Source organism: Bos taurus, chromosome 21 (genome assembly GCF_002263795.3).
Source record: "Bos taurus isolate L1 Dominette 01449 registration number 42190680 breed Hereford chromosome 21, ARS-UCD2.0, whole genome shotgun sequence".
NCBI classification, from domain to species: Eukaryota; Metazoa; Chordata; class Mammalia; order Artiodactyla; family Bovidae; genus Bos; species Bos taurus.
The window spans coordinates 47964927-47992379 of NC_037348.1; the positions used below are offsets into that span (position 1 = coordinate 47964927).

The window sequence follows — 27453 nt, forward strand, 5'->3', positions numbered from 1 at the left end:
GTGCTTATTTGTTAGTTTTATTAAGATCTGTTTTCATTGCTTTATGATTTATTCACTCAACAAAAATTTATCAAATGCCTAGTAAGTGCAGGCATGGTGCTAGTTACTGGCTTTACAATGGGGAACAAAATGAATAATCTCTGCCTCAGTAAAACTTAGGTTTCAGTGACGAAAACAATAAAACACTATAAAGCAGTTAAACTTCAAAAGGTTAACAAGTGCTCTGCTTTAATGTCAATAGTCATTTTGTGAAACTGTTGAGTTGGGGAAGGGTGTTGCGTGCCCCCTTCAATCCCTGCACAATAAAAATGCTTAGGATAGCATGTGAGTACAAGCACAGTGAACCCCATTTGTTAGAAAGTAGCAGCATCCATAGTATTTAATTAAGTGGACCTGTTAAACCTAACAAATGATTATTTTTGGCCTTAAATTTTAAGTCACATTAAAGAACTAATTATGAGGTTCTAGTTTGTCCGTGGTCAATGTAGTAATGCTCTAAAGAGTTGACTTTAGCTTGTAAGTGATTATTTCATTTTTAGGCATTAACAGATTATGGAATTGTGCTTCTTCTTAATGCTGGAGAAACTGTGACTTTGAACACCTTCATTAATCGTGGACTCATCTATGCAGAATTAGAACAGTTCAATTTCGCATTAGAGGTAAACCTTTCTGTTTACTTGTAAAAATGAACCCACTTGATTTTGTATATTCACTTCTGAAAACCTGTGAAAAAGTTTTTTTGATAATAAATGGCATTATTAATGAACAATAATTCAACTTTAGTGAGAATTGTGATGAAGTACTTTGAATGACAGAATCTTTGCAAAAGTGTTTTTTTACTTTTTAAATACAAATGAATAGATAATATGTAAAAAAAATTTCTAAATTGATGAAATATCAAGACTATCATCTCTCCTAAGGGAGTGTCTTAGCTGTAGACAAAAATTAAAATGATTTAAGTGTCATTTACTTTGCTGCTCAGTGCTCTTCCTCGTTCATAGTTTTCCTCATTCCACATTGAAAATATGTCAAAATAAATCTGTTTGCTTCACGTGGGCAGAGAATAGCAGCCCAGAATAAGTTACTGGGAATAGGCTTTTAAGTTAGTGGGAACAGGCACTCAGAATTGCAATAGAAGACAGCATCTGCAATACACAGATAAGAAACAGGCGGATTTCTTTATAGAATAATGAAACAAAGTTCACTGTTCTCGTTTTTATCTGTATTGTCTATATAGAGTTAAATTAGGAATTAAGAGATATAGGCAAAAATCAAATAGTAATTTGAAGTTTGCCATTAAATAATGGTAGTTTTTCTTCTGTGTTTCTCAGGAACCACAACAGACAATTATGTAAGGGAGTGTTTCCTGTTTTTTCACCTCCAAATATAACTTGTATTATTTTTCAACTTCTGGAGCCATCTTTTGAGATTCTGTGCCACAGAATTACTTACTATTAAAGAAGTGACTGAGATACTGTATTCTAGGCAGCTTACATAATCGTGTTCCTGCTCAGTTACAATTTGTGTCTGACTCTTTCTGACCGCATGCACTTCAGCCTACCAGGCTTTTCTGTCTGTGAGATTTCTCAAGCAAGAATACTGGAGGGGGTTGCCATTTCCTTCCCAGGGAATCTTCCAGACCCAGAAACTGAACTTGGCACGTGGTAGGTGGATTCCTGCTTGGCAGGTGGATTCCTTACCACTGAGCCACCAGGGAAGCCAATTTATACTATGGTGAAATGTTATTTCAAGAGTTGAACTCCCTTAGGTTTTGGTTTTGAGATGTGCCCTTTGGAATTCCCTCAGATAGGGAAAGCTAAAGAATGTCTTTGGAATAGGCAAAAAAGCTATGAGACTCTGGGCAATAGTGTTGGGTGGCGAAAGTGAGGAAAATGAGGTTTGGAAGCAAAAGACTTCAGCTGTTGGAGAATTAAATCAGGGCCCATGTTACTACCCACCTAAGTATTCCTGTAGTACTTAACAGCAACGTTAACTTGAGTTATTGTACAGTTATACCTGCCATGTTCTCAACAGTACTGCATAATTTACAATTGTAACTTATGGATGAGGAAGCTGATATTCTAAACAGGTTATTGAAAAAGTGAGAGTTCCAGAAAAACATCTATTTCTGCTTTATTGACTATGCCAAAGCCTTTTACTGTGTGGATCACAATAAATTGTGGAAAATTCTGAAAGAGATGGGAATCCCAGACCACCTGACCTGCCTTTTGAGAAACCTGGATGCAGGTCAGGAAGCAACAGTTAGAACTGGACATGGAACAACAGACTGGTTCCAAATAGGAAAAGGAGTACGTCAAGGCTGTATATCGTCACCCTGCTTATTTAACTTATATGCAGAGTACATCATGAGAAACGCTGGGCTGGAGGAAGCACAAGCTAAAATCAAGACTGCCGGGAGAAATATCAATAACCTCCTATATGCAGATGACACCACCCTTATGGCAGAAAGTGAAGAAGAACTAAAGAGCCTCTTGATGAAAGTGAAAGAGGAGAGTCAAAAAGTTGGCTTAAATCCCAATATTCAGAAAATTAAGATCATGGCATCCGGTCCCATCACTTCATGGCAAGTAGATGGGGAAACAGTGGAAATAGTGGCTGACTTTATTTTTCTGGGCTCCAAAATCACTGCAGATGGTGACTGCATCCATGAAATTAAAAGACATTTACTTCTTGGAAGGAAAGTTATGACCACCCTAGATAGCATATTAAAAAGCAGAGACATTTCTTTGTCAACAAAGGTCCGTCTAGTCAAGGCTCTGGTTTTTCCAGTAGTCAACGTATGGATGTGAGAGTTGGACTATAAAGAAAGCTGAGTGCCAAAGAATTGATTCTTTTGAACTGTGGTGTTAGAGAAGACTCTTGAGAGTCGCTTGGACTGCACAGAGATCCAACCAGTCCATCCTAAAGAAAATCAGTCCTGGGTGTTCATTAGAAGGACTGATGTTGAAGCTGAAACTCTAAAACTTTGGCCACCTGATGCGAAGAGCTGACTCATTTGAAAAGACCTTGATGCTGGGAAAGATTGAAGGCAGGAGGAGAAGGGGATGACAGAGGATGAGATGGCTGGATGGCATCACTGACTCAATGGACATGGGTTTGGGTGGACTCCAGGAGTTGGTGATGGACAGGGAGGCCTGGCATGCTGTGGTTCATGGGGTTGCAAAGAGTCGGACACAACTGAGTGACTGAACTGAACTGAACTGAGTCAACCAGGAAGTACTGGGACAAGATTTGAACTTAGGTCTCTCCTGATTCCAAATCCTGTATTCCTTCAGACAAGGCATGGTACTAACATTGACATTGAAGATATGGAGACAAATAAGACAGATTTCTAGTCCTTGAGGAGCTCACGGTCTGGTGGGAATCATTCTTGACCTCTCTCTTTTCTCACACCCGGTGTCTAAATCATGAACCAGTGTGGTCAGCTCTACCATCAAAACATATCTTGAATTCAGTCATTTCTCATTCTTTTACCCCTGTTCTCCTCCTCCTTCCAGCCTCTACCTTCTCCTGTCTGGGTTCCTGCAGTAGCTTTCCATCTGGACTCACTGCTTCTGCTCTTGTCCCTCTACATGCTGTTCACACAGCAGCCGGAGATGCCTCTGAAAAACATAAAGCAGAGCAAGCTACTCGGCTCAGAGCCCTCCAGGGACTTCCCATCACACTTAGGCCAAAATCTGAACTCTTGACTGTAGCCAACCAAGACCCCAGTGACCTCATTGCTGCTCACTGATCTGACTTCATTGTCAATGTTCTTCTTTTCTCCACTCAGGTTACTCCTCTGTGGCCTTTTGCTATGCCTTGGAAATTCCAGGCTCCCTTCCTGCCTCAGGGTCCTCACACAAGCTATTCCCTAGGTGGAAAACACTCCTCCTATTGATCTGTATATGGTTCATGACCTCCTTTTGTTCCAGGTTTCTTCTCAAATGTGACCTCCGCAGTCAAAAAGAGTAGATTAATTAAAATGGAATATTAAAAAATTAAAATAATCCCAGATAAGTCTGGAAAGAGAACACAAAGGATCAGAAACAGAGGAGACCAGCAGAAAACAGACAATAAATGGTAGACCTAAATCCAACCTCATCAGCAGTTACATTACATGGAAATTCTCCAAATACCCCAATTGAAATAGTGAGGATGTTAGAGTAGAATTTTTTAAAAGTCCCAACAATATTTTGGCTGCAAGAAACAGACTTTAGATATAAGATATAGAAGGGTAAAAGTAAAAAGACTGAGGGAAAAAAACATGCCCTGCAAACACTACAGGCTTGCCTTGGAGATATTGTAGATTTGGTTCCAGCAATAAAGCGAACATAGCGATAAAGTGACTCCCATTAATTGTTTTGCTTCATATAAAAGTGCATATAAAAGTTATGTTTGTACAATGCTGTAATCTATTAAGTGTGCAATAGCATTATGTCTTAAAAATGGACCTATCTTAGTTAAAAAGTACTTTATTGATTAAAAAAATGTTAACCATCACCTGAGCCTTCAGTTAGTTGCAATCTTTTTGCAGTAGTAACATCAAGGATCATTGAGGATCACAAACTACCATAACAACTACAATAATAATGAAAATGTTTTAAATATTATGAGAATTACCAGAATATGATACAGAGACACGAACTGAACAAATGCTGTTGAAAAAATGGTGCCGATAGACTTGCTTGAGGCAAGATTGCACAATTTGTACAAAGTGCAGTATCTGCGAAGCTCAATAAAACAAGATATGCTTGCAATTAAAGGCAAAAAAAAGTTTTTCCCCTGTGTAAATTTAAAAAATTAATTTGAAATATTAAAAAAAGACGATTGCTGAGGCAGACCAATGAAGAAACACATGACTGAATAATAAGAGGGCTAAATGCAGAACCTAGAGAGAGCAGAGTCAGAAAACCTACACAGGGAAACATTCTTAGTGGGGATGACTGATTAACAGAGAGATCAAGTAGGACGAGAGCTGAAAATGTATTAATTGATAGTTGTGTGCCCTTCATTAGAACACGGGAAATAGAGTGTGGCATTTGAACTGGAATTCTTAGGCCAAATTAATGGGAAAGTTTGTAATGAAATCTCAGTTACAGTTGTAAGTTTGACTTCATTTCAGCAAAAAAGAAAAAGAAAGTCCTCTTGGGGGAAATACCTGGTAGAATATTTCATTAGATTATATTTGTCTAGACAATAAATTTCTTATTTCTTCCAAATAATTCCATGTAGCATCAAAATACGCTTCAGAAGTCTAAGTGGGGAGTTCATATTCTCAGATGGGTCTGGACTGATACCCTTCTCCTATAGTAGCGTCCCAGAGGGCTCCGTTTGACACTACTGCTCCCTCTTCCACCCCTGTTAGCAGAGAACTTATTCTACCCCCATTAAATAGCCAGCTTTGTGGAAGGAGAAGGGAGAGGGGAAGACAATGCAGGAACGGAGGGAGGAGGGAGACTAGCCTCATGGTTGAGTTCTCTCTAGTGAAGTGGAAACCAGAAGTCTGACGCTTAGCTTTTAAGACTGTAGAGTGCTCTTTCCTAGCCTTCTGGAAGTGGGAAGGGAGTCTGGAAACTAAAGTTACCTTTAGTCACTCCACAGGAGGTTAGGGTCCTCCCCACAGTCTAGTTTGGTCAAGTGAGTTCATAACCAAAACTGCCCAAAAGATTCTTGCTGAAGCAGTTCTCTGGGAAAAAGCAGTGTCATTTTTATTTTTTATTCCTTTGTTTATTCCATTTTTATTCCTTCACAGGTGTTGAACTCTTATTTTTTGAGTTCCCAAATTATGGGATATAATTCCATAATCCCACATTATGGCAAACATTGAAATCAATCTGTATCTCACATTATTTATGTATATATGTACACATACCTATGGACATATCTAGGACTTCCCTGGTGGCTCAGACGGTAAAGCATCTGCCTACAATGCAGGAGACCCGGGTTCAATCCCTAGGTTGGGAAGATCCCCTGGAGAAGGAAATGGCAACCCACTCTAGTACTCTTGCCTGGGACATCCCATGGATGGAGGATCCTGGTAGGCTACAGTCCATGGGGTTGCAAAGAGTTGGACACGACTGAACAACTTCACTCTCACTTTCACACATGCCTATACATATAAGTCTCATTGCAGTTGACATGGTCTTTTGATATATAGACATTTATTTAAACATTTTATTTGTTTCAGTTTAGTGGTATTCTCGGGAAGGAAACGTTTTCTTGAAAACTTTCTAAGCCCGTCAACATGGGCAGATTCAGAAGAAAATGAGATGGCTGCACATTTCTGTCAAGCAATTTGACGCTGAGTGGCAGAAATTCTATGAAGGGGTAAACGTCCAGGAAATATTTTGCATCTCACTAGCTTGGAGTTGATGTCCTCTATTGCATAGGAACCTGGAATGTTAGGTCCATGAATCAAGGCAAATTGGAAGTGGTCAAACAGGAGATGGCAAGAGTGAACGTCGATGTTCTAGGAATAAGCGAACTAAAATGGGCTGGAATGGGTGAATTTACCTCAAATCACCATTATATCTACTACAGCGGGCAGGAATCCCTTAGAAGAAATGGAGTAGCCATCATGGTCAACAAAAGAGTCTGAAATGCAGTACTTGGATGTAATCTCAAAAACGACAGAATGATTTCTGTTTGTTTCCAAGGCAAACCATTCAATATCACAGTAATCCAAGCCTATGCCCCAACCAGTAATGCTGAAGAAGCTGAAGTTGAACAGTTCTATGAAGACCTACAAGAACTTTTAGAACTAACACCCAAAAAAGATGTCCTTTTCATTATAGGGGACTGGAATGCAAAAGTAGGAAGAAACACCTGGAGTAACAAGCAAATCTGGCCTTGGAGTACGGAATGAAGCAGGGCAAAGGTTAATAGAGTTTTGCCAAGAGAATGCACTGGTCATAGCAAACACCCTTTTCCAACAACACAAGAGAAGACTCTACACATGGACATCACCAGATGGCCAACACCAAAATCAGACTGATTATATTCTTTGCAGCCAAAGATGGAGAAACTCTATACAGTCAGCAAAAACAAGACCAGGAGCTGACTGTGGCTCAGATCATGAACTCCTAATTGCCAAATTCAGACTTAAATTGAAGAAAGCAGGAAAAACCACTAGACCATTCAGGTATGACCTAAATCAAATCCCTTATGATTATACAGTGGAAGAGAGAAATAGATTTAAGGGACTAGATCTGATAGATAGAGTGCCTGATGAACTATGGAATGAGATTCATGACATTGTACAGGAGACAGGGATCAAGACCATCTCCATGGAAAAGAAATGCAAAAAAGCCGAATGGCAGTCTGAGGAGGCCTTACAAATAGCTGTGAAAAGAAGAGAAGTGAAAAGCAAAGGAGAAAAGGAAGGATATAAATATCTGAATGCAGAGTTCCAAAAAATAGCAAGGAGAGATAAGGAAGCCTTCCTTAGCAATCAATGCAAAGAAATAGAGGAAAACAACAGAATGGGAAAGAGTAGAGATCTCTTCAAGAAAATGAGAGATACCAAGGGAACATTTCATGCAAAGATGGGCTCGATAAAGGACAGAAATTGTATGGACTGACAGAAGCAGAAGATATTAAGAAGAGGTGGCAAGAATACACAGAAGAACTGTACAAAAAAGATCTTCATGCCCCAGATAATCACGATGGTGCGATCACTCACCTAGAGCCAGTCATCCTGGAATGTGAAGTCAAGTGGGCCTTAGAAAGCATCACTACGAACAAAGCTAGTGGAGGTGATGGAATTCCAGTTGAGCTATTTCAAATCCTGAAAAATGATGCTGTGAAAGTGCTGCCCTCAATATGCCGGCAAATTTGGAAAACTCAGCAGTGGCCACAGGACTGGAAAAGGTCAGTTTTCATTCCAATCCCAAAGAAAGGCAATGTCAAAGACTGCTCAAACTACTGCACAATTGCACTCATCTCACACGCTAGGAAAGTAATGCTCAAAATTCTCCAAGCCAGGGTTTAGCAATATGTGAACCGTGAACTTCCAGATATTCAAGCTGGTTTAGAAAAGGCAGAGGAACCAGAGTTCAAATTGCCAACATCCGCTGGATCATTGAAAAAGCAAGAGAGTTCCAGAAAAACATCTATTTCTGCTTTATTGACTATACCAAAACCTTTGACTATGTGGATCACAATAAACTGTGGAGAATTCTTAAGGAGATGGGAATACCAGACCACCTGACCTACCTCTTGAGAAACCTGTATGCAGGTCAGGAAGCAACAGTTAGAACTGGACATGGAACAACAGACTGGTTCCAAATAGGAAAAGGAGTATGTCAAGGTTGTATATTGTCACCCTGCTTATTTAACTTATATGCAGAGTACATCATGAGAAACGCTGGGCTGGAAGAATCACAAGCTGGAATCAAGATTGCCAGGAGAAATATCAATCACCTCAGATATGCAGATGACACCACCCTTATGGCAGAAAGTGAAGAGGAACTAAAAAGCCTCTTGATGAAAGTGAAAGAGGAGAGTGAAAAAGTTGGCTTAAAGCTCAACATTCAGAAAACGAAGATCATGGCATCTGGTCCCATCACTTCATGGGAAATAGATGGGGAAACAGTGGAAACAGTGTCAGACTTTATTTTTTTGGGCTCCAAAATCACTGCAGATGGTGATTGCAGCCATGAAATTAAAAGACACTTACTTCTTGGAAGGAAAGTTATGACAAACCTAGATAGCATATTAAAAAGAAGAGATATTACTTTGCCAACAAAGGTCCGTGTAGTCAAGGCTATGGTTTTTCCTGTGGTCACGTATGGATGTGAGAGTTGGACTGTGAAGAAAGCCGAGTGCTGAAGAATTGATGCTTTTGAACTGTGGTGTTGGAGAAGACTCTTGCAAGTCCCTTGGACTGCAAGGAGATCCAACCAGTCCATTCTGAAGGAGACCAGTCCTGGGTGTTCATTGGAAGGACTGATGCTGAGGCTGAAACTCCAGTACTTTGGCCACCTCATATGAAGAGTTGACTCATTGGAAAAGACCCTGATGCTGGGAGGGATTGGGGGCAGGAAGAGAAGGGGACGACAGAGGATGAGATGGTTGGATGGAATCACCGACTCGATGCACATGAGTTTGGGTAAACTCTGGGAGTTGGTGATGGACAGGGAGGCCTGACGTGCTGCGATTCATCGAGTCACAAAGAGTCGGACACAACTGAGCAACTGAAGTGAACTGAACTGACTCAGTGGTATTCTTATTTTGCTTCAGGTTTCAGTTGTTTTTGTAGGGCTTTGAAAAGCTAAAGAGCTTCAGACAGCATATCTCTGGTGTTCAATAGAGAACAGTGTTCAGGTCACAGCATCAGAATCTTAGGCAGAGTTAGTGCTTTTAATTCTTTTAACCTCTTCCCCAGTACCATTTGGGCTTCCCTGGTGGCTCACATGGTAAAGAATCTGCTTGCAATGCAGGAGATGTGGGTTTGACCCTTGGGTTGGGAAGATCCCCTGGAGGAGGGCATGGCAACCCACACCAGTATTCTTGCCTGGAGAATCCCCATGGTCAAAGAGTCTGGCGGGCTACAGTCCATGGGGTCACAAAGAGTTGTACTCGACTGAGCGACAGCCCAACCAGTACCATTCAAGTCCATTCCAACTGACTGCCCTGACTTTACCTGTTGCAGTTAGCATTTCCGCTGCTCCTTTTCTGGAGGCTTCTAGGATCTCTGGACAAAATGACACATTTTCCCCTAAGTGTGGGTTGCCCAGGTAGGAGCTACCTTAGCTAATCCACACAAGAGTTGCAGTTATAGGGCCTGGCCCAAGTGCTTATCTGTCCTATAGTCCTAAGAGTCTCTGCCGGCAAATTTCTATTTCTGTCTGGATACAGAAGTCTCTGGTTGTGTTCACTGGGGGGGAAAAAAACAATGAAAAAGAAAGTAAGTGTGATACCTCATTACAATACCAGGCAAAACCACAAGAAGAGTGGAGACAGTAGTGCAAGGTTCTGAGTGAGTTTTTGGTTATGGTATTCTGTATTGGGTTATAGTATTCTCATAGATACTAAAAGGCGAACATAAAGTTTTAAAGAAGATGTATATTTTAAGGCTTGTATAAAATTTATTTGTGGTAGAATCAAAATTAGGAGGAAGTTTATGAAAACCCGAAAGGTAATGTGGTAAAATTAACAGAAATTTGTAAAACTCTTTCAGGATTTTAAACAAGCTGCACTGATAAGCAAGACTAATGTGAGCCTGTGTCAAGCTACTGCTGTGTGCTATCACAGGTATGGAGTGCGATTCATGTTGAAGTGAGAGCGAGTGGGACTGCAGATTTATAATAGGAGAAACAGAGGAGAATATTATGGAAGTGACAGAGTACAAAAATGGGGGGAGACACAGAGAATCACTGTATGGATGTGGGAACCACAGCTAAGTTTCTCAAACTATTTTAGCCAGATCAGCAAGTAAATGCCTGCTGATAGATAGCATTGGGGGTATCCATATGATTCAGGTCCACTTATTGGAAAGGACCTTGGTAATACACAGAATGAAATCATGAATAGCTTGAAATATCTAAGAATAGAATAATTAACTTTGTTCATTAAATGGAGCTAACTTTTAAAAAGTCTGTTTCCTAGAAGAGAGGTTGATTTAGTAAAATATTTTCAAGAAAATTTTACCTTTAAAAAGCATTTCTAAAACTAAAATAATTAAAATATACCAGTAAATATCTATAAAATATAATGAAATCTACAAAAAATACATTACTTAAAATTGCTTAAAATACATTACTTGTTTCTGGTATTGTTGTAAAAAATAAGTAAATTATAGAAGAGGAGAAAAGAATAGTAACATAAGGCTAAAATATAGAAGATCAGTTTAAAATTTACTCTGAAATAATATTAGATTGATTTTGCTAACTATAATTTATAGCTTACATTTCTACCCATACATTTGATATAAAAAATTAATTTCTGGACATTTTACTTTTAAAAGCATAGAAATTCAGCACGTGAATTTCACTTTTTAATGTGAAATAGAATGTATTTAGTTAAGTAATAGTTTACAGCATTTTTTGTGAGTGAAATAATAGTAGTTACTTGGATGAGAAAATTAGGACAGCAAGTAGACTCCGTAGATATACTTTTTAGGCAGTAGAACATAGTTTGAATTACTTAGAAAACTAACATTCTTTTTTCCCCTCTTTTAGGACATAACTAGTACAGGTATGGTTTCTCTATGAGAGTTATATTTTTTCAATTTTATGAATATGGTAGTATAATTACTGGACCTTGTAAAGGTATATTTGGTTAAAAGGCCCAAACTGGTCTCAGACCTTTAAATTTATACAGGCAAAAAGCATAGTCACATCATTGTCTATTTTAATACAGCATCTTTGTACAATTCATCTCTCTAAGTAATTGCCATTCTTAAAAAGAAATGGAATAATAATGACTGATGTGTTTGTTTTGGTGGGCGACTGGAGACCAGAAATGTCTGAGGTCACTGAATTCTCTTAAAACCAAAACCAGACACCAGAATTTTCTCAGCCTCATTCCTGTGTTTTGCAACTGTTAGAGTCAGTAAATTTTTCTATGTGTCAGGTCCTGATCTCCTTTATGAAATGTAATCACTGGGTATATATGGCGGGGCCTCCTTAAGCTGAAACTGCTTTGCAATTCCAAATAACCAACTTTCATCATCCCACCAGAATCTCTATTGTCTTTTAATAAAAGTAGAATTAAATCAACAGTAAAATTCTGATAACTCAGCATCCCAATTCCATGTATTTTAACAGTTTTACTAAATTTAACAATAAGGAATGTTTAGTGATTGGTTATATTTATTTCAAGAAAAATATTTTTGCTTTTCAAGTTGAGCTATAACATATTTATTACTTCAGCAGCATGGTTTGTAAATAATAAGATTCACTATTGGTGTTTCATAGTAGAGAAAGTCAAAATTCTCCCATTTGGAAAAATTTTAAAAAGGAATAAATCTGTAAACTTTAGGGCTTTGATCTTTGAACTCGAGGGGTTGCAGACTTTTGAAGTGTGCCTTTGTATATCTCTGGTTCTCACTCTTGTGGTTGCTAGGAGACAGCATTCCTTAGGCTGAATATCCTACTTGTTGCCCAGTTGGGTCACTGAGAGTATTATGGTAGAGTTAATTTTTAGATCTCTTTGAGAAAGCCACCTTAAGACTAAAAAAAAAAAAGTCACAGAGGGAGAGCCTGATGGCTTAGCGTTATATATTCTGTCCACTTTTTACTTCAGCACATTTATTTCACTCTTCTTCTGTTTGCATACAATATTTCTGAATCTTCGACTCTGCAGGCCACATTCTTTAGTTTGGGGAGGTATTTATGATTTATTTGTACAACCCAGTAGGGCACATCTGGTCACGTATATGATTCATTTGGAAAACGTGGTGAGCCTTGGTGCCTGTGGCCTAACCTGCCAGCTCAGCACCTGGTCCTTAGTTAATAGACACCATAATGCGAGTCACACACCTTCCTTCGGTGATCACGTTGTTTTAGATTTATAGAGACACTTTTTATTTTAGAAAAACTAACATACTTTTGTGTTTGTGTAATTGATGTTTTAACAGTTCATGTGCCAGTGATCGTGTACCCCGATATAACAGACACTGCCACTTTTTTCCATTTTTAAACCATCATGTGATTATTTAACAGGAGCCCTAATCTACAGGACATTGTGTGACATACCCATCTGCAGAAAAATGAAGTTGCCGAATCTATGTTATTTCCTACTGGTGTAGGGGGTTGGGGGTGGTGTCTCTGGCTTTGGCTCCATCACCTCCTCTGGACTTATTTTTAGATATTATCAGCTTTGAAGAGGTTGCTAGGTGCCTTTCAAGGTCCCTCCCCAGGTTTAAGGTTTAATGATTGTTTACTTAGTCTGAATAGACTAGATGTTTGTTAAACATTAGTGCTGATAACTAGATGTGTGTCAAAAAATAACTTCAATTCATTGCCTAATTTTTTTTTTTAAATTGGTTTGATGATTCAAAGGGTGAAATTATGTTTTTGTAAACTATGTATTGGCATATGTACTCACAAAGGATTTTAAATTTCCCTCTGGATAAGAGGGAAGCAATGTGTATGATACAATTTGGATGCAAGCATACTAGAAACATTTTGGTGATTTGTGGGAAGAATATGAGAGACCTGGGTTGCCCTGGAAATTTCCATTTACATGGTCACCATAGATATGCATCATAAATAAATAGCTCACTACCTAGAGATAGAAATGAAAGTGAACTGTTCAAGTGTTGTTGTTCAAACGTGTCCGACTCTTTGCAACCCCATGTACTGTGGCCCACCAGGCTCCTCTGTCCATGGAGATTCTCCAGGCAAGAATACTGGAGTTGGTTGCCTTGCCCTCCTTCAGGGGATCTTCCCGACCCAGGAATTGAACGCGGGTTTTTGTGCCTTGAAGGCAGATTCTTTACCATCTGAGCCAACTAGGGAAGCAGTGGCCGTTAAAAACCTATCAGCTAAATGCATTTTATATAGAAATGCAAATTACTACTGTGTAATTATTCTTGATAAAGAGTTCATTATCTAGGCTAGAGTTATTTCTGTAATACAGTGAGAAAGTGGCTACAAGCATTGTAACCTTGTATTCAGTGAACTTTTACTTCTCAAATACTGCCAGCTATCAGGAAAGAGGAGGACAGTTTCACTTTAAACTGCTTGAGGGAGGGGAGCCCATGTTTTCTTTGTGAGAATCCACAGAGTGAACTCAGAAGGCAACAGCTGTCTCATATACATGAGTGTTAACCGGCTCCTGTTTGTAATGTCAAGCTCTCCCGGTGCTTTCCTGTTGACTCTTTTGTCATCTTCTGGCACAACCCTTGGTACACACTTTTGGACAGTGTTTGCCAAAACATGGGGGAAATATCATCAGCACCTCTGTTAATTTTCAGGGCATGCCCAAGCATTCAAAAAAATTGAATCACGTTACGGCAAACTGGACTGCTTTTCAGTTTCAAAGTGAATTCTTTTTCAAACCTGTGAACACATCAAGGAGAGAGTCTTAGCTAAGAGTTAGTCTTTAGCATCTTCCCCACACTTCATGATAGATGGTACAGCTCTTAGATTTAGTTTTCTGCAAACCGTACTATCCAACTCCAATATTTATTTATCTTTATGGTTGCCTTCTGTTTATGACATGAGATATTGATTTTGTACTTGTGGTATTTAAATTATTTTAAAAAATAGATTTACTTAAGTAAAAAAGTGATTTAAAGAGAAATACTCAATAAATGATAGGTGTGGTTGGGACACAGGGCCACTGTCATGAAGGAAGGGCTGAGGTTTGGGAAACTGTATTTTAAGAGAATGCTGAGTGATATCTGAGAGATGATAGTTTCTAGAACAGTTACCCTGGGTTCCGTGTATTTTTATAAAGGAAAAGTTAGAAAAGCAAGTGATGCATCTTGTTAAAGTTTGAAACCTTTTGGAGAAGTAACGAAAAGAATGGAAGGAGGAAAATAATCTTTATTGGGTGAGGGTCTCTGTGCTAAGGGTTTTTCACATGCTGTCATATGATCCTTCTAGCAGTTTTGAAAAATTAGTATTAATTTGTATGTTCAGGCTTAGTTTTGAACTCCAAGCCTTTCTTCTGACTCCACTGTTGAGAGGTCACCACACCGGCTCTTGTGCGCCAGCTACAAGTAAGTTAAAGGTGAAGAATGTGGGTAGGGATGACTTGTGGCAAAGCGTGGATTTTGGAGTCTGACTCACCTGGGTTTGAACCCCACATATTTGCTCTGTGCAATCTTAGCATGCTATCTACTATGTTACTTAATATGTGCAAACTTTTCTGAGTCATGATATTCTTTTAATCTATAAAATATAAAAAAATTATAACAAACTTACAGAAGTGTTGGAAGAATAATAAAAAATTATTTTATATTTTTTGTATAAAAATATAAGTGAATATTAAATATAAAATAAAAGTGAAATAGTATATGTAAAACACTCAGCGCAGTGCCTGGTAAGTAAGTAGTTACTCAGTGTTAGCTCCTTCATTCTATTAAAAAATTCTAAACTCTCTATATTAATTGAAATTAAAAATACTTATTAGATTTGCATGTGAAATGGCAAAGTGACTTTATATACCCTTGGATAAATGTTTGATTACTTCAACAACCCTCACCTAACCACAGGAGACTAATCAAGGAAGATAGAGAGACAGAGTTATCATTTAGTCATATATATTCACAAGTTAATAATAAAATGCATTTCACTTCTTTTTCTCCCCTCCTCTTTCGGTGTCCAAAATGAAATGGGTTGCCTTTACAGAAGTTCTGAAGTAAGAATTCCCGTGTGACAAAAAATTGAGCTCCTTTCATTATAAAGGACATATTAAATATATAACAATGAACTTATTTTAATGATTTAAATGGTGTGTTTTATTAATAATAGTATGTTTTTCTGTACTGTCCACTGATAACTGTGTTCAAGAATGCCATTTAGATTTTTATAATTCTGAAGAAAGAACTCTAGAATATCATCTCAATGTATTCTGCTAAAAAGAAGGCTCTTACTTCCCCTCTTTCCTTCTACCAATATCTTCAAAGAACCCCATCAGACTGCCTCAGGTCGTATGGCAATAGTTCTTGGTGGTGGTGGTTTAGTTGCTAAGTCATGTCTGACTCTTGAGACCCCCATGGACTCTTGAGACCCCCTGCCAGGCTCCTCTGTCCATGGGATTCTCCAGGCAAGAATACTGGAGTGGGTTGCCATTTCCTTCTCCATGGCAATAGTTCTTATGATAGTTCATATGTTAATAAAAATTAAAGTTTTTTTTTAAGAGTTAATGCATTCCTTTATGTAAAGGTTATATACCGGAAAGGACTTAGATAATTCACCAGAAACAATTAATATTTTCATTTCTTTTCAGGAATAAAGAGTTTGAAGAAGCCGTCAACTTCTTCACCTGGGCTGTGAAAATTGATCCACGTTTTCTGGATGCTTACATTGGACGGGGAAATTCTTACATGGAATATGGACATGATGAGGCCACCAAGCAAGCACAGAAGGACTTTCTGAAAGCACTGCATTTTAATCCAGTCTATACAAAAGCCAGAATTTGTTTAGGCTATAATTTGCAGGTAATATCATATGACCACATTTTGGACCACTAATGCACCTTCTGGACAAGAAAGAGGTTATATTTGACCTTTCAGTGGTGATGGGTTTACACAATGCTGCTTTCACCGTGAACATTTTACCTTTATCTTCTTAGTAGTCTTCACAGTGTCAGTGGGAAGCAGGGGTTTGATGAGTTACAGGGAGCCTGCCTGGGGAGCGAACCCAGGAACCTGGTGTGATAGTGAGATGAAGATCTTGTGAACTTGAGTTGCCTTATTGCCTGTGCCCCTTTCTACCTCATCCCGTTATACATACCACTCTTATAGACAACTTTTGAGACTTTCCCAGTGAGTTTCACATATGAAAATCTGGTTAAAATTTATTTCTCTAGTTACACCTGGGCTCCATAGGTTTTATCCTATTAAATTAGTGAAAAGCTAAAGGGAATAGACAATGTAATGACATGACCTATGTGATGGACCAGACAACCACTATATAAGGACTTCTGAATTCAGGTCATCTTCCAAATGGCAGTGAATTAGAACACACTGGAAGCCAAGAGAACAGGCATGTGTCCTTCCAGCTAGCTGGAAGAGTGTTGTTCTTTGTGTTATCAAGCGTGTCTCTGAGTGATTTCTGGGACACTGACCTGACCCATACGCTCACTGAGCTATGTGGACGACAAAATATGGAGCGATATTCTTGGAAGAAAGTGCTAGATGTGTTATATTTTCCATGAAAAGGAAAGGAGTAATCTTTTTGTGTCTTAAGCCAGAAAGAAAAACACCAATACAGTATACTAACGCATATATATGGAATTTAGAAAGATGGTAACAATAACCCTGGGTACAAGACAGCAAAAGAGACACTGATGTATAGATCAGTTTTATGGACTCTGTGGGAGAGGGAGAGGGTGGGGAGATTTGGGAGAATGGCATTGAAACATGTATAATACCATGTATGAAACGAGTCGCCAGTCCAGGTTCGATGCACGATACTGGATGCTTGGGGCTGGTGCACTGGGACGACCCAGAGGGAGGGTATGGGGAGGGATGAGGGAGGAGGGTTCAAGATGGGGAACACAGGTAACACAGATTCATTTTGAATTGGCAAAACTAATACAATATTGTAAAGTTTAAAAATAAAATAAAATGTAAAAAAAATAAAATTAAATTAAATTAAACAATGGGCAAAAGTATGTTTAAATTATGGTAATTTTCAGAAATTCTTATTAACAATGTCTTTTTTTTAAATATAAATTTATTTATTTTAATTGGAGGCTAATTACTTTACAATATTGTATTGGTTTTGCCATACATCAACATGAATCCGCCACAGGTGTACACGAGTTCCCCATCCTGAACTCCCCTACCACCTCCCTCCCCGTACCATCCCTCTGGGTCATCCCAGTGCCCCAGCCCCGAGCATCGTGTATCATGCATCGAACCTGGACTGGCGATTCGTTTCTTATATGATATTATACATGTTTCAATGCCATTCTCCCATATCATCCCACCCTCGTCCTCTCCCACAGAGTCCAAAAGACTGTTCTATACATCTGTGTCTCTTTTGCTGTCTCACATACAGGATTACTGTTACCATCTTTCTAAATTCCATATATATGTGTTAGTATACTGTATTGGTGTTTTTCTTTCTGGCTTACTTCACTCTGTATAATAGGCTCCAGTTTCATCCACCTCATTAGAATTGATTGAAATGTATTCTTTTTAATGGCTGAGTAATACTCCATTGTGTATATGTACCACAGCTTTCTTATCCATTCATCTGCTGATGGACATCTACAGTGTCTTTTAAAGTTGAGGTTTTTTTTTTTTTTTTCATTTAAAAAATAAATGAATTTGGCTGATCTAAGACTAGGAGGTGGCTGTGGCTTGGTTATAGTGAGGTATGCCCAAGAACTGATTAATAAGGGAAATAAGATTGCCTTCTGAGAGTTAAGCATGAAATTAGCCATTATTTGATCACAGTAGAAACTTGCAAAGTCAATTTAGAGACAGGGTGACTCCCAAAACAGCTAGAACTGACTGCAATCAAAAGACATGTGTTAATGTCATCGTTCATTGCATTTGCTGGGCACCTAGTACAGGACAGGGACTGACCTAGGCCTAGGGCTACAGTGGTGAAAAGACACTGGGTTCTTCTCGTAGAGTTTACTACCTATTGAAGGGATAAGCATCAAGCTGGCACATGAATAATTACTTAATTATACTCAGGATAAGTACAAAAAAGAAAAAAAGGATGGGTTTTAGGACAGTTTATATGAAGGAAACAGCTTTATTTGAGGGGATGAGGAAAGACTTTTTGAGAAATTAACATTTAAATCGAGGTATGAAAAACTAGTAATTAGGAGTAAGAGTTGGGGCTTAGAACACGGTGTTCCACAGAGAGGGACCAGCTCATTTGGTGAGAAAGAGACAGAGGGCTTAAAGGAGACAGAATGTTATGGACAAGGGGAGAGTGATGTGGGATAAGACTGCAGAACTGAGTAATGACTGGAGGTGAAGGTCATTGTAACTGGTCTAGGTCAGTTAAAAATGTGAATATAACTCACCAGAGCACTGACATCAGATCTGTATTTTATGAAGATCTCACTGGGTATATATCAAGCTGAAGGAGAATTGAAAAACTCGTCAGTATGAGGAGGAATTGAATCAGGAAAGGAAGGACTGAAAAATGAAAGCTAGAAAACCCCATCAAATCCTATTTAGGGCCAAGAGTGACCATTTTTTAGATAAATACGAAACAGATTCCCCTTCTACGTGCCTAGCACTAGAGACGTGGAAGAGAGCAAAACAGATGTTGTCAGGACCAGACAAGTTCAATTCCTTGTTTATCAAATGAACATGTGATGGTGATGTTGATTTTCACATAATTTACTGTGAGGGAGAAGTTTACTGGTTAAAGACAGTGTCTGCTGCTGCTGCCGCTAAGTCACTTTAGTCGTGTTTGATTCTGTGTGACCCCATAAATGGCAGCCCACCAGGCTCCCCCATCCCTGGGATTCTCCAGGCAAGAACACTGGAGTGGGTTGCCATTTCCTTCTCCAATGCATGAAAGTGAAAAGTGAAAGTGAAGTCGCTCAGTCGTGTCCGAGCAGCCCACCAGGCCCCTCTGTCCATGGGATTTTCCAGGCAAGAGAACTGGAGTGGGTTGCCATTGCCTTCTCCCAAAGACAGTGTCTAGTTAACTCTAAGTTCTATTTTGTATTAGTTTTATTCAAGAGTCAATTGGTTTACGTGAGAGTCAGCTTCTGAGACTGGCAAGTTGGGTTTTTGAGCCCACAGGAATAAAAGACAGGCCCTGGACTGTGCTGAATTTATCAACTCACTGCCTTTCTGTGATGATTTATTTAGTTGCCAACTGGTCTTCTCTAGGAAATACTCTGACATCTTTCTGCTAACAGTGTCCCTCTCCTGACCTTCTCTCTTTTTTTCCAGTTGGTACTAAGGTTGGTATAAATACCTGCTTGGTTGATTTGTATGCATTTTTCATGGGATGTGTATAGTGATCCTAAAATGCCAGACACTGGTGCAATTTAACAGCTAGGTTTTATACCATGATGGGCTTCCCTTGTGGTTCAGCTGGTAAAGAATCCACCTGCAATGCTGGAGACTTGGGTTCAACACTGGGTTGGGAAGATCCCCTGGAGAAGGGAAAGGCTACCCACTCCAGTATTCTGGCCTGAAGAATTCCATGGACTGTATAGTTTATACACTTTCACTTTATACCATTAGTTTATTTGTTTAATTATTGAGCACATATTTATTTTGTTATGTATAATATGTATAACTAGAGTTTCGATGCCAAGCAAATAAACGATTCCTGCCTGTGTGTGCAGTGAAAGTGAAAGGTGCTCAGTCATGTCCATCTCTTTGCTACCCCGTGGACTATACAGTCCATGGAATTCTCTAGGCCAGAATACTGGAGTGGGTAGCCATTCCCTTCTCCAGGGGATCTTCCCAACCCAGGGATCAAACCCAATTCTCCCGCTTTGCAGGTGGATTCTTTACCAGCTGAGCCACAAGGGAAGCCCAAGAATCCTGGAGTGGGTAGCATATCCCTTCTCCAGCAGATCTTTCCAACCTGGGAATTGAACTGGGGTCCCCTGCATTGCAGGTGGATTCTTTACCAACTGAGCTTTCAGAACTCAATGTAAATTTTGTAGTGATTGTCAGAAGCATTGGTGTTTCCATGGGGGTCAAGATTTTATGTTGTTGAAGACCTGTCTAAGAGATGACTGATAATCAGATTTATTTCAACTAATAAAAATTTCAGCATAAATACTCAGGGGAATCAGTCATTTGAATGTATTCACAGTACAGCCTACTTCCTTGTTTAAAATATCTTAGATTTAGCACAATATAAATATACCCTTACTAAAAGACTTTATTTAAGTTAGAATCATAAACATTTGTCATGATATGGACAATTTCCTACTTGGTGTAAATGGAAAATTATTTTAGGCCCAAGGAAAATTCCAGAAAGCTTGGAACCACTTTACCATTGCTATGGAAGTTGATCCAAAGAGCTACCTAGCCTATGAAGGAAGAGCTGTGGTCTGTCTTCAGATGGGTGATAATTTTGCTGCATTTCAGGATATAAATGCTGCCATAAAGGTAAAAATCCATTTATATTATCATTAGTGTAAATTAATGTCATCGGTGAATAAGATGAAGTAAGAAGCCCTCTGTTGCCTTTTAAAAGTGACTTGTAGAAAAAATAATATTTGTATTTTTTTCCCCCAGGAGTTTCACAGAATAGAGAGTTATTATAGCTTGCCAGTTTTCTAACTTAAATGTATTTAAAATTTTGAAAATACATTTCTAATAAATGTTGATTCCTCTTAGTACATGCAAATTTATAGCTTCATGATACATCAATATTATTTTATAATTAAAAAAATAATGTTCTGGCTTTGAAGGAACTAAAGAAAGAATAATGTAAATCCCCAGCTTTTTTTATAGTGAAATGGCAAATAAATTCAGAGACAGAAAATCTGCTTTTTGTCTTCTCGATTTTGGATTCTTTTTTTTTTTTGTATATTTGGGTAGATATTGTAATATTTGAGATCAGAAAAAGGAAAGACCTGAAAGGTAATTGCTATACTGCATAGGACAAATAAACATGTTAACTTTTAAATTTCTCCTCCAGCTTAACAGAGCTAAACAGACAAGCTTTTCCTCATGCATCTCTTCTTAAGCCCCATTCTTTGCAAAGGAACTGAGTAAAGCACTAAGATTATTTGTTTTATTGCAACCAAATCAACAAAATGTTGGCATTGAACCAACTTCATGCCGAGTCCTTTCTCAAAATGTTTGCTCTAGTGGGGTTTCACCTGCCCTATAAAATCACTAGCTTCCCACAAAGAGATTTCATAATGTCCATTTTTGCAGACATGAAATCGGAGATAAATACTATTCCCAGACACTAACTACTCTTATATTATATTGCAGATCAATGCTACAGCAGAATTCTTAACAAATCGTGGTGTGATTCATGAGTTTATGGGTCAACAACAGAATGCAATGAGAGACTATCAAGAAGCAATTTCTTTAAACCCCACTTACTCGCTGGCTTACTTTAATGCAGGAAATATCTACTTTCATCACAGGCAATTTTCCCAGGTAATGTGAGTTTTCCTTCTCGTTTTCTTTTTGACACTAAGTGCTTTCTTCATTACATATAGTTTCAAAATGCAGTCCTTATGTCTCAGGCATTCATTAGCTCTTTAGGAGATTTTCTCTTTCATAAGAATGCTTATAATTATGTATTAAATGTTTACACCTCTGTGGATTTATTCTTCTCATTATTATCAGCCGCTCAACACTTGTCCAGTAAACATTGTTTTGGACTTCTCCAGGTGCCTGCAGTCTCCTTGCTGTCCATGGTTGCCAGCTTCCCACCTGGAATTCTCTGCTTTTCGCCCCCATTTAGCAAAATCTCAGACTTTCTTCCAGACTGTCTTTCATGATGTAATTGCTGCTGCTGCTGCTGCTAAGTCGCTTCAGTGGTGTCCGACTCTGTGCGACCCCATAGATGGCAGCTCACCAGGCTCCCCCGTCCCTGGGATTCTCCAGGCAAGAACAGTGGAGTGGGTTGCCATGTCCTTCTCCAATGCATGAAAGTGAAAAGTGAAAGCGAAGTCCCTCAGTCCTGTCCGACTCATAGTGACCCCATGGACTGCAGCCTACCAGGCTTCTCTGTCCATGGGATTTGCCAGGCAAGAGTACTGCAGTGGGGTGCCATTGCCTTCTCTGGATGTAATTGTCTAGCTCATAGTAATTTCTACCTTAAGTTTCAGTCACATGAGCACTTGACTGGGGGTGAGGAGATATGTATGTTACTTCTGGTTTTTATGGCAAGAGTCTTTTTTTTCAGCATCAGTTCATAATGTCTGAAATGAAAGTGTTGGGTTAGTAGATGATATTTTATATTTTGAATGTATTATATTCGAGTTGTAATGCATTACATGAATCAAACATTTGTTGTGTTTTTTAAATCTTTGTTTACTCTTTTGCTCTTTATCTTCAATTTTATTATATTCTTTGTCTAATTTTTTGAGTCAGAGCTTAATCTATTTATTCACTCTTTCACTTATATTGTGGTAAGTTGTTAAGGGTTATGCCTTTCCCCCAAGTAATGTTTTCAGCAGTATCCTCTGAATTTTGGTCTTTAATGTTTTTATTTTTGTTTTTCCAAAATGTTGCACTTGAAACTTTAGCCAAATTTCCCCTTTGATTAAAGGATAAATTGATGGAGCACTTAAAATGTTCAGGAGGGAGGATTTTTATCTTTGTGAATATTGAAATTTATTGGGTTTTAATGTGGTCTAATACATGATGACTTTTTTTTCTTTAATATTCCAGGGGCCTTCCCAAAAAGAGTTTCTATCATGGGCATATAGTGTTGAAATGTATAAGATATACCTTATTAATTATATTTAAATTAATCTTTATTCATACTATTTTGTTCATTTGGTTTATCTTCTACAGAGAAAGGTTTATTCAAGTATCCTATAATTAGTGTGATCCTATGTAGGTTTCTTTATATCTCTTTTGTTCTTGTTTAGTGGTTGAGTGGCAACCTACTCCAGTACTCTTGCCTGGAAAATCCCATGGACGGAGGAGCCTGGTGGGCTGCAGTCCATGGAGTCGCTAAGAGTTGGACAGGACTGAGCAACTTCACTTTCACTTTTCACTTTCATGCATTGGAGAAGGGAATGGCAACCCACTCCAGTGTTCTTGCCTGGAGAATCCTAGGGACAGGGGAGCCTGGTGGGCTGCTGTCTATGGGGTCGCACAGAGTCGGACACGACTGAAGTGACTTAGCAGCAGCAGCAGCAGTGGTTGAGTTGTGTCCAACTCTTTGTGACCCCATGCACTAAAGCCCTCCAGGCTCCTTTGTCCATGGAATTTCTCAGTCAAGAATACTGGAGTGGGTTGCCGTTTCCTTCTCCAGTTATATCTGTTTAATTCCCACCTTATGAAATATAGTATTTCATGTATAGATATTAATACATATTATATATACATTGTGAATTGTAATCTTCAGTGTTACAAATGCTTTTTTTTGTTTCTCTTTGGAATAAATTCTCCTTTATCTGATATGAAGATCCAGACCTCTGATTTCATTAGATTTGCTTCTGCTTGGTATTTTTGTCCTTCCTTTTATTTTCAGTGTTTAAAATTCTTTGTTTTAGTTTTGTCTCTTTCCTACAGTGTAGAGTTGGATTTTGTTTTAGATGACAAAATTTGAAAATATTTGTCTTTTAATAAATATCCCATTTATATTTTCACATAGTCAGTATATTTGGTCTTAGTTCTGTTATTTTATGTCCTATTTTCTGTTTACATGTATTTAAATTTTTATTCTGTGGTTTGTTTTATTTAAAAATTTAGAATTTTTCCTAACATTTAGGAAGGTTTACAGTTTTGCTTTGTTGTTCAGTCACTGAGTCATGTCCAACTCTTTGCAACCTCAGGAACTGCAGCCCACCAGGCTCCTCCATCCTTCACTATCTCCTGGAATTTGCTCAAATTCATGTCCATTGAGTGGTGATGCTATTTAAACATCTCATCTTCGGCCACCCCTTCTCCTTTTGTCTCCATCCTTTCCCAGCGTCAGAGTCTTTTCCAGTGAATAGTCTCTCCACATCAGGTGACCAAAGTTTTAAAGCTTCAGCTTCAGCATCAGTCCTTCCAATGCATATTCAGTATTGATTTTCCTTGAGGATTGACTGGTTTGATCTCCTTGCAGTTTTGCTTTAGTGATTACCTTTATAAAAATGCCTTTGTACCCTTACTTCCTTATTTCTTTAGTTTCTTTACTGTGCTGCACTGTGTGCTGTGCTGAGTCGCTCAGTTGTGTCTGACTCTTTGTGACCCCATGGACTATAGCCCACCAGGCTCCTCTGCCCATGGGGGTTCTCCAGGCAAGAATACTGGAGTGAGTTGCCATGCTCTCCTCCTGTGGATCTTCCCATCCCAGGGATCAAACCCAGGTTTCCGACATTGCAGGCAGATTTTGTATGGTCTGAGCCACCAGGGAAGTTCTTTGCTATGAAGAACAATAAAATGACCCTTTAATATCTTTCCCTCTTACTTCTCCCTTTCACACATTAGTCACTTTTAGTTCATAGTTTTCTCTTTTAAAAAAGGTTCATATTTATATACTTAAATATGCTTGAGCTTGTTCTGTCAACTTGTCAAACTTGTCACATTAACTTGCTTTCCATTCTCTCTGTATTTTCCCATTTTGTTGTCCTTCATTTTTCCTATGCTGCCAGAAGATTTAATATTTGCATACTATTTTTTCATCCTTACTTTTTGTTTTAGTCTTAGTTCTTCAGTTGAATATATTTAATTCTCCTCACCAGGCTTTTTGCCAAAGTTTTCCTTCTAACCAATCATCTTTTGGTGCCCTAAAATTGGTCTTCTAGTAGAGTCCTGGGGACTTCCCTCAGTCAGTAATGGTAAACAATCCACCTGCCAATGCAGGAGACCCGGATTCAATCTCTGTGTCAGAAAGATCCCCTGGAGAAGGAAATGGCAACCCACCGCTGTATTCTTGCCTGGAAAATCGCATGGAGAGAGGAGCCTGGTAGGCTGCAGTCCATGGGGTCACAAACAGTTGGACATGACTTAGTGATTGAACAACAGCCACAACAAATAGAGTCTTGAGAAAGGGTTCATATTCCTTGAATTGTTTCATGTTCACAGCTGTTAGCCTGCAGCCTTTATGTCTTAAGACAGCATGTCTGGATTTAGTATCCTTGACTCACTTTTTCTTTCCTTGAATGTCTTGTGTCTTTCACTATTTTTTGGTGTTATATATGTTGGTACCTAAAGTCTGATGCAAACCTGATTTTTGTTGTCGATGACTTTTTTTTGTCAGAATCACCAAAGTTTTTTTTGTTTTTATAAATGAAAAGTTTTACTCAAGTATTTGTTAGAATTGACCTTTTGGGGTCAAGTTGTAAGTACAGAGTATGCATTTTCAATATTTAGATTCCAGAAAATTTGTTGAATTCAGTGTAAGAATTTTTCTGTTTCACTATTTTGATTTTCTTCAATGGCAGTGAATACCAATTATTATAAATGGGATGCTTTTGACTTCTATATGCTAGTTATTTTTTTTCAAGCAATTTTTAATCTCTTAATTTCTGTTTCATTTTCTTTTGCATCTCTCTCCTAAATCTTTGGGCTTTCCTGATGGCTCAGACAGTAAAGAATCTGCCTGCAACCTGGGAGACTTAGGTTCTATCCCTGGGTTGGGAAGATCCCCTGGAGGAGGGCATGGCAACCCACTCCAGTATTCTTGCCTGGAGAATTCCATGGACAGAGGAGCCTGGTGGGTTACAGTCTATGGAGTCGCAAAGAGTCGGACACAACTGATCGACTAACACTTTCTAAATCTTTACTGTGTTTTCTATTTGTTATTCCCTTGTGGACCTTACAATTCAGGTTTCTTTAAAATTCTTTTCTATGCCATTTCCATGACATATCTTCCTGGCCACCTCTTTTTAAAGATAGATTATTTATTTATTTAATTAAAAAAATTAAATGCAATTTCTTACCAGTTTTTTCTAGTTCATTTTATAATGTTATAATTTTTATCTACAGTGTAGCAATACTTTTTTTCTGGTCACTTTTATTTTATTTCTGAAAATCTGTTAATTTTTTATCTTTGGTTTTTGCAGTGAAGGCAGGCAAATTACTTTTCTGTTAGTTACATTTGTGTGAGATAATTTTTTTCTCCTGGACTAAAAGCAGAGATTCCTGTGGGAAACCGGGTGATGGTCCATGGTAACTTTCTGAGTTGAGCTACCTCTGACGCTATTGCAAAGGACTTTACAGTCTGTTCTATTTAGCGTAGCCTGGTTTGGGAAGACTTTTATCACAAGCTCTGTGTTTCTCAGAACTTCTCACAGTCCTTGCTTCTAAGATAACATACTCATCTTAAAAAGTTGTTTTTATTGCTTGCATTTTCTGAGATCTATAACCTCTGTATTCTCCTCTACCACTCGATATTGTGACCATACCCCTTAAAAGTGATCTTTGGGACACCTTTATCTACTGAGAGGCTACAGTCCTTTGCATTTTGCTGGAAAAGTTGAGCAAGTACTTCCTGATTCCACTTAGCTCTTCATTCTTTTAATCTCCTTATGTTTATAATGTACCTGCCATCTGCTAGGAGTTAATGAAGACCCTGAGGATACAGAGCTAAACGAGACAAGGAAGACTTCTTTTATGATGTAGTTTACATTTTATTGGAGGAAGAAATAGAAAATAATATAATATTAGTAGTGTGATAAACATCTAATACCACCTCATGTAAGCAGTGCTATATCAGTATTAACATGTGTGTGGGACTATAGAAGTTTACCTGGGTGGATAATGTAGGTGGAGAGAAGGGGTTTAAGGAGCAAGCTCTGGGGCAACATCAGTGTTTAGAAGTGAGGCAGAGAGGAGATGCCAGAGAGTAGACTGAAGAAGGGAATATCCAGCCAGGATGATGGGAAGAAAAACAGGAGAACACATATCACCTCAAGAATAAAGTGCTTTAAGAAATGTGTCCTGTGTCAAATGCTGCTGAGAAGTCCAGGAAAGACGATGGAGAGAATCCTTGATGACTTTGGGAAGAACATCATTGGAATAGCAATGGCACCAGAGCCTTAAGTGGAAAGGGTTTTGGAGAAAATGTGAGGTGAAGAATTAGACAGTTCAACTAGTTGAAGAAATTCTCCTGTGAAGAGAAGTAGTGAAATGGGGTGATGGGTGGAGTGGAGTAAGGTGTTGCTATTTTTAATTTTTTTAAATATGAGGGATATTGATTC

At 38.5% G+C, this 27453-nt stretch overlaps 1 protein-coding gene across 6 annotated transcripts in view; it reads left to right on the forward strand.

Annotated features, from left to right (window-relative positions):
• The window catches only part of TTC6 (tetratricopeptide repeat domain 6), a 201541-nt gene that overhangs the window by 167561 nt on the left and 6527 nt on the right, over positions 1–27453 (forward strand). For 5 of the 6 annotated variants that reach the window (XM_024982078.2, XM_010817188.4, XM_059879346.1 and 2 more), the window contains 5 exons: positions 540–659; positions 10184–10257; positions 15907–16117; positions 20582–20734; positions 21572–21742. In XM_024982078.2, coding sequence (XP_024837846.1) covers positions 540–659; positions 10184–10257; positions 15907–16117; positions 20582–20734; positions 21572–21742 — 729 coding nt within the window. Of the gene's footprint in view, positions 1–539; positions 660–10183; positions 10258–15906; positions 16118–20581; positions 20735–21571; positions 21743–27453 lie in introns of those variants that run through there. The other variant, XM_024982079.2, reaches the window with a different exon arrangement.